Source organism: Trypanosoma grayi (assembly GCF_000691245.1).
Source record: "Trypanosoma grayi strain ANR4 Tgr_780_V1, whole genome shotgun sequence".
In the NCBI taxonomy this organism is placed as follows: Eukaryota; Euglenozoa; class Kinetoplastea; order Trypanosomatida; family Trypanosomatidae; genus Trypanosoma; species Trypanosoma grayi.
The window spans coordinates 1-7,735 of NW_008826399.1; the positions used below are offsets into that span (position 1 = coordinate 1).

At 58.7% G+C, this 7,735-nt stretch overlaps 3 protein-coding genes across 3 annotated transcripts; all 3 read left to right on the top strand.

The window, feature by feature from the left end:
• Nucleotides 1–150: 150 nt before the first annotated feature.
• On the top strand, nt 151–2,622 carry DQ04_07801000 (hypothetical protein; the record flags this gene model as incomplete). Its single annotated transcript, XM_009315307.1, has 1 exon — nt 151–2,622. One exon carries the CDS (start codon nt 151–153, stop codon nt 2,620–2,622), a length of 2,472 nt encoding a protein of 823 aa, XP_009313582.1.
• Nucleotides 2,623–3,180: 558 nt separating this feature from the next.
• On the top strand, nt 3,181–4,506 carry DQ04_07801010 (hypothetical protein; the record flags this gene model as incomplete). The annotated part of the gene is made up of 1 exon (XM_009315308.1): nt 3,181–4,506. One exon carries the CDS (start codon nt 3,181–3,183, stop codon nt 4,504–4,506), a length of 1,326 nt encoding a protein of 441 aa, XP_009313583.1.
• A 297-nt stretch (nt 4,507–4,803) lies between these two features.
• DQ04_07801020 (hypothetical protein) lies at nt 4,804–7,212 on the top strand (the record flags this gene model as incomplete). The annotated part of the gene is made up of 1 exon (XM_009315309.1): nt 4,804–7,212. One exon carries the CDS (start codon nt 4,804–4,806, stop codon nt 7,210–7,212), a length of 2,409 nt encoding a protein of 802 aa, XP_009313584.1.
• Between the last annotated feature and the right edge of the window lie 523 nt (nt 7,213–7,735).

Here is a 7,735-nt window from a genome sequence, read left to right on the forward strand (position 1 = left end):
TCTAGGGTGCTGGGCCTCTTGCGCGAGAAGGACCGCGAGATTCTGCAGCTGCGCTGCTCGCTAGCCGTTAGTTATCGTTACGCCGCGTTCGCGATTCACCGGCAGCGCCAGCAGCACGCGCCCGGTGTTTCCGCTGCGTCGCTGACGGCAATGGAGTCGCGCTTCCTCGGCGCGCTGTCGGGCACCGTCAAGAGCCCCGAGCAGGACGCGCCGCTGCTCGTGAACCGTGCGCCCCCGCACGTGCACGGCCTGCCAGACGTGCCGCTTCCGCTTGGCCTCCCGCGCAGTGTCGCCCAAGTCAGCGGGGTGCTGTCGATGCTCAACGTGGAGGACATGTTGCAAAAGAAAGTCCCCACCCGCATTCTCGCGCGTGCGTGGCGGGCGTGCTTCGTTGTCGTCGACGACCGCGGACTGGCGGTGTACCGCAGCGAAGAGGACTACCGTCAACACGCATTCCAGTGCGCTCTGGTGGTGGCGCCGTTCCGTGACATGGAGTACTTCGTGCCGTCCTTCCGCGACTTGCCGATGCGGGAGGAGGAGTTGTGTGACGCCGTGGCGGTCGGCGGCGGCGGTGGTCAGCAGAAGCAGCGGCATCGCCATGGGGGGCGCAGCAGCAGCAGCACCAGGAGGTTCCTCCGCACCCTCATCGGGAGGGGCAAGCGGAAGGGTGCCTCAGACGCGAGCGAGGGGCACGATAAAAGCGACGAGGAGTTGGGTTCGCAGGAAGATGGCAGCAAGCCCTCGCAAAGAAAGCGCTTTGATGTGTACGAAATGCAAATGGCCCGCATTGCCATTGAGCACGCAAACGACGTGAACTATGCGTACTTTGGTTTCATTGCGAAGCAGCCTGCGGCGCATGTGGGAGGAAAGGTGGTGAACCCGCCTATCCTCTTTCGCTCGCAGAGCGCGCAGGAGCACGTGGAGTGGGCGCACTACTTCGCACAGTGCTTCAACCGCAGGTTATACCGCGAGATGTTCCCTACAGCTCTCGCCGAGTCGTACGCGGGGACTGGCACGAAGGAGACGCAGACAGACGTGGAGGTCACAGAGGCTATTGAAGCAGCAAGAGCAGAAGCAGCAACAACAGAAGAAAGCACGGCAGCGGAGGAGAGAGAGAAGGTGGCACATGTTGTCGCAGAGGTGGAAACAGAAGTCGCGGGAGTAACCACAACGGATGTGGCATTACAATGTTCCCCACCCCAGGGGATCGATGCGGCAACCAACACGGAAGAGGCAAACAGGGAGTGGGTCTTGTCGTCGTCATCGTCGCCGGTGCTGGCTACAACACCACCGCCGCCGCCGCCGCCGAGCAGCACGCCACCCATGTGGAGCGTCATGGAGCGTGGCGGCGGCGCACAGGCTGTTGACAGCGCAGATGGAGACATCCCACAAGCCAGTAGTGAAGCGGCAGTTGTGGTGGTGAATGCCGGCGAACCACAGGAAGTGCCGTGGAAGGAACTTGTCATGGAACTACGTGAGTTGTTGGTGACCAAAAACACGGAGCGTGAGGAGCTGCAGCAGGAGTGTGATGGTCTGCGTANCCGTGTTCAGCAGTTGCTGCATGAGTCGCATGAGATGCGTCGGCTCGTGGAAGATCGCGAGCGTCTTCGAGATCAGCTCCAGGACTCCCACGTGGCGCGCAGTGCGGAAGCGCAGCGGCTGCACGAGGCGCTGGAGAGCCTCCACGCGGCGCAAGAATCCGCGCTCACTGCGGAGACGGCGAGGCAGGACACCGCCTCACGCGAGCAGCAGCAGGGGGCGCGTGTCCAGGCGCTGCAGCAGGAGGTGGTGCAGCTGCGCCAGGAGCGAGAGCTGCTCGCTGCGGAGCTGTTGGCGGTGAAGGACGGCTACAGCGAGGGGCTGCGATCGCTGGCAAGGAGGGCCCTGGGGGACATTGACTACCTGCATGACGCCTACACTGCAGAGGAGTACTTGCGCGCCCTGCACGGCAATGATGCCCATCCCCGCGTGGAGCACAGTGACGGAGGCGCGAGCCACGATAGCAGCCGCGACGACACGCCGAGTCCGCAGCAACGGCGTCACGTGCAGCTTCCGAGTGAGCCGCCACCCGCGACGTCTATGCGGCAGCCCGCCGCTGCTGTTGCGGCGGCGACCAATGAGGCGTCGAGGACAGGCGCCACCAGAGACTGCTCAGCGAAATCAAAGAAGGAGCAGCATGTGGCAACTGACGCGGACGCAGTAGGTGTCGCCATGCTTCTTGTGTCCTTTACGCCGCAGCATATGGCTATTGACGGTTGCTTCACCGTCGATGAGGCGCAGGCGCGGCTGCTGCGTAGCGGCCCGTCAGCAACGCAGCGCGGGCGGCAGTGGGTGATTCTACACCACAACACCGGTGCCGTGTTCGCTGTGACAGCAGAGCTTCAGACAGAGGCGCACGCACCGCAAGTAGAAGCAGAGGCAAAAACAACATTACGCGCCGCTTCGCACCGTAATGAACCCAACAACGCGCTGCCACGGAGGGCGTTGCTGCGGCGAGCCTCCTCTGTGTCCACGCCAACGGTGCGTTCCAGCAGTTCGCGACAGCTGCGAGAACGGTTGCTCTCTACCAATGCTGCCGCGGGCAAACCCGTCGCGCGTGAGAAGTCGCGGGTGGGGCAATGAGACGCGTCGCCTTGTTTTACGCCTTTTTTTGTTGTTGGTGGAGCTCTGCAGACATGGAACTCCCCAGGCTGTGGGTGAAGAGAAAGAGAGATATACATATACGTGTGGGCGCTGGGGGAGTGGAGCGGTGCTGTCGCTGTCTAACGTTTCTTTGCGTCAGCTGGCATGAGTGGTCCACCTGTCCCTGGCTGTGTCGGGGTGGGTGGGCGTTTGTTTCTTCTTGCATTGCGCGTTATAGAGGGTTCGAGAGAGAGAGAGAGAGAGAAAGGGATTGGTTGATGGCAATAGCCACGGCACAACAATTCACTGTGTCTAATTATCTCACCTCTTACATACCCCCTCGTTCTCTCTCTCTCTCTCTCTCTCTCTCTCTCTCTCTCGTCTTTCTTTCCATTGTCTCGTCGTCACATGTGGGGTCTTTGGGGAGCGATATCCATGACACTTGGCTGAGCGTGGTACGAGAAAACGGCTGAAGGGGAAGGAAAAGAAAGAAGCACGGATAAGCAGAGGGAAGAGATCGCTATAAAAGCAGCAGCAGCACCTGCTGCTGCTGCAGTGATGCCGGCGTCGCTATCACCCCCACCACCGAAGGGCTTACGGGACGGTGGCACCGCGGAGGAGGTGTTCATCCACCCCTCCGTAGCGCTCACGGTGGTGAGCAGCAGCAAGCTGGAGGTGGGGGCGGATGGGCCGCCGCCGCCGTTTGGTTTCGTGCACGCCACCGCCGTGCATCCGTATGTCATTCGCCTCCGTAGCACAAGCACTTCGACATGCGTCGTGTATCGCGTGATGACAAAGCATTCGGCGTGGTGGGAGGCGGAAGGAACGCATGGGGTTTTGCACCCACCAAAAGAATTCTGCGGTGACTATGACGAAGGCGGCAAAGACAGCGCCTTTAACGATGGCGATTTCTGCGGCACTAAGGAAGAGACTGGTGTCACTGTAGCTGACAAAGACACCTCCGTTGCGTACGTCTCGTTGCGCGTGCAGGCGCCGCTGCTCCTGGACAAGCTCTACGACAACTGGAGGGAGGCGTGCGCCACCGCCCCACACCTAAACCCGGCGCTAAATAAATACACAGCAGCAGGGCCGGGCGAGGTGGTGGCTGCTGTGGTGCAGGGAAGGAAAGGGGAGGGCGAGGGACCTCCAAAGGAGGGAAATGTTATTTTGCCGCCGTCACCGCTCCCTGACTCCTACAAGCGCGGCAGTACCACCACATCGGTGGATGTTCTGAGCGTTCTTCTTGCGGAGCTGCCTGCGTCGCACGCGTTGCTGCGTAGCCCACACGCAGCGGCGCCCAGCCCAGCGGACGCCGAGTTCAACATGTGGTGGAAGCAGGTTGTTGCCGCTGCTGATGTGTATCTGGGCGTTAAGTTAGGCACTGAGAGTCAGGCGGGGCACCAGACGCGATGGAAACGGAAGAAGCACGCGCGTCGGCTGCACACGGTGGTGACGGTGTTCCCGCTCCCTGTGAAGTTGGCGTTTCTGTCGCAGTGGGACTACATCATGGCGCAGACTGTGGTGCTTGAGCGGCGGCTGTCCACGCTGATGAAGACGAAGGCGTCCCTGCAGGAGTTACTGCAGCAGCGGGAAACGGCGTTGCAGATGGCATTGCAGGAGTGGCGGGCGGCGCAGGATGCCCAAACCCGCGCCGTGCGGGAGGCGGTGCGGAATTGGCGTTGGGTGCGTGCGCACGGCTACAGCAACAAGAGTCTGTCACCTGCTGCAGTAAGAGAGGCGGCTGGAATACTCGACGCAGTGGAGCTGGGAGACTCTGAGGATGATGCTGATGATGGCAATAATGAGGGGGTGGTGATTCATTCGGTGGGGCTGGTCACGGCGGCCATTATCTGCAGTTTTCTTGGTGGCATCGGGCTGATATGAAGTATAAACCGAGTCGTGCTGCCTCGTGTTGTAAATTATGCGGCGGCAGGGGTGATCGGGGCAGCACGACTTCCTTCCTGGAAGCCGTTTCTATTCACACTGCCATTTTGTGTGCCTTGCTCTCTTGTCCCCCCCCCTCCAGAAAAAAAAGACTGTTCGGAGTGCAAAGACGCCTGGATTTCTTTTTGTTTTTCCTTTTTTTTCCCCCATATTCTTTTTTGTTCGGTGCTGTTGTTCCTTGGCGCACTGTGCGGCAGGGCTGGTGTGACGGCATAGAATATTGGTACGCACAACTCGATGCCGCTGTTGAAGGCGTGGACAACGCTTCAGCCCAATGGCAAGCTGGAGGTCTCGCTGAGCAATAACTCCGGTCTTGACGCAGACGGATGCTCCATCATCTTCTCGCTTCGTTCCTCCCACCCGGCGTACTTCTCGTTAGTGAGTGCAGAGCTGCCGGACGGCGTCCTTCTGCCGGGGGAGCAGCGCAGGCTTCTACTCGAGGTGGCGCCGGAGTACATGCGGCTAGGTATCACTCCGCATGTGATGAGGCCCCTGCCTGGAGCAGCATCAACAACAACAGCAGCAGCAGCAGAGAGCGGCCAAACAACGACGGAGCTATCGCTGTGGGCGCTTTCGGGCGGAGCGGATTCGACGACTACTCAAAACACCGGTGCGTATTCGATCGGGGACATGCAGAAGCGCCGCCGCCAACACTCCGACGCGAATGTACTCCACGTCAGCACACCGATCCTTAGCGGCAGCGGCAACGATGAAAACGACATCTCGGTCCTGACGGGTAGCCGTTCGTACCGTCAACAGCCGCAGAAGCAAGGCCCGGGCGAGGTGCGCACCAAGACGTTCAAAGAACTGGGACCGGCGCTGTCGCGGAACCAACCCTCTGCTGATGCCGAAAGAGATACAGATAGTTGCCCTGATAGAAGCCATAGCAACCGCAGCTTCCAGCAGCGGTATGAACTTACGCATAGCACGTGCAGCTCCTCCGTTGTGGAACCCGTTGGGCAAATGGGTATGTCACACATCGTCGAAACGCCCAAAGGAGAGGGCCAAGGTGGAGAGTTGTCGGTGAGAGCCCAAAGCAATGCGAGGAACGTCACTTCAGCTAATGATCCCTTGCAAAACGACAGCAATGGCAATAGTGCCGAATCACCACAGTCGGTGTCAGTGCTGGCAGCCGAGCAGCGGTACAATAGATCGTATTCGGACGTTGAGAGTGTCATGCAATCATCTGCTGTTGTGAGTCAATGCACGTCTCCTCAGAGCCCATACTTTTTGGTTTATTATGAACGCCTCGGCAACGAGAGCGCATGTTTGAATGCCGCAAACACATGGCTGTGGTCGGAGCGGTGCAAATACTTGGCGTGGCGAGAGAAGCTGCAGAAAAGCAGCAGCAACAACGGCAGGGGCACGCGTATCCCACCTGTGCTCGGCGGGCCGGTAAGATGGCTAAACAACGTAGACGTGAACATTTACTATGATGCGCAATCCAAGTTCGCGCGCAAGCCGTACAGCCGCAGCTCGGTGAAGATGTTCAAAAAGAGCCGCCAGGGCGGTGGCTGTGTGATGCTTCCGTGCTGCCCACGTAGCACCTTCAAGGCGCCGGTGAACGGCGGAGGCGACAAGATAAGCCTCGCCTCCGACGTGGCGCCAACGCGTGGCTCTGTCGAGCGTGCAGGACAGGGTCTGGCCTTGTTTGAGCTCACGGACTCCCTTCGACGCAGCGTCAGCAGCAACAGTCTGCAGATGCGCGCCGCCGCCACTGCGGCCAGCACCTCTCTGGGAAACTACAGGTCGAGTGAGCAGATATCGTCGTCACCGATGTCGTGTGAGCAATCGTTACTCATGTCCTCGACAAGTGAACGGCTTGGCGCAGGACCGCAGCGGTCATCACGGGATTTTGATGCCATCACCTTGGCCAAGCCACATGCTCTGGATCCCTGTTCATTTGGTGTTCACCATGCCCGCACAGAGACCGAGGGAACGGTGCAGATGTTGGACCGGACGATCCGCGGCGAGAGCACCATAGGGTGGAATTCCCTGGAGAATAGAGCGGAGGGGTTGAGTCAGGTTTCCAACGCAGCCATGTCGACCACAGCACCACCAGCACCAGGAGTACGTGATAGCATTGCCAGCACCCCACTGCTGAGTGCTGAGCGACGAAAGAATGGCCTTCTTGAAGGGTTGATGGGGAGTTTCTGGAGCAAACCCTCGGAGATGGACGACGCGAAGCGGCGTGTTAGTGGTGGTGGTGGTGGTGGTGGTGCGCCTGTAGTTTCAACCGCAGCAGCAGTGGATACCTCACAGGTGCTAACGCCAGCCATGCGTCGCATGTCGGATAGTAGCGTGAATCTTGCCCGTGTACCACCCCCGGTGCCGCAGCGTCTACGGCCCCGCCCCAAGGCGTCCATGCAGCAGAGCTGCGAGCTGAGCATTGCGCAGGTGAGTGATGCCTTGCGCTGTATCGCGTCCAAGTCGGCGCCGCTGATGCAGACGGCTATGGGGGGCACTTTCAGCACTGTTACGTCGAGCGCACAGCTGATTGGCGGCCTCATTGAGGACTCCGTCGATGTGCTGTACGCGGTTGGGATGCCGGTGCTGCTGGTGACGTCGCTGTGTCTGCTGTGGGTAATCTTCGCGACTTCCGGCGACGACGATATGTTGGGGCCCGCGCTGGATTATTACGCATAGTGTGCCGTAGAGAGAGAGAGAGAGAGAGAGAGAGACGCGGCCATCACCTGGTGTGTGTGACGAAGAGAGGAAATATGTGAAAAGAGGAGGAATGAGAGAAACGAATTAAGACAAAAAATGGTAAAAGGGAAAAAAAAAAACGATCGGTGGTGCGGGGGAGAGAGAGTATATATATATATATATATGCTGCAGCTAAGAGGAAACAGGAGAGAGGTGAAAATATTTGCAAAATAAACCAAAAAAAGATTTGTTGAGAGGAAACAAGAAAAATAAAAAAAAAAAACGAAAAAGGAATATGTAGGGTGCGGTACGGGGGGATCGAGTGGGCATCATTAACGCGGCGACTTTGTAGCGCATAGCTGATGGTGTATAGTGACTCTCATTGGCTGCAGGTTTGCATTCGCTTGAGAGTCGTCTTGTGTGTTATTTTTGTATTAGTTGCTACTTCTGTTTGCGTTGGCTTTTTGTTTTTGTGTTTTGATTGAATGAATGATTGGTTGGATGGTTGGCTCACGTTGTAACT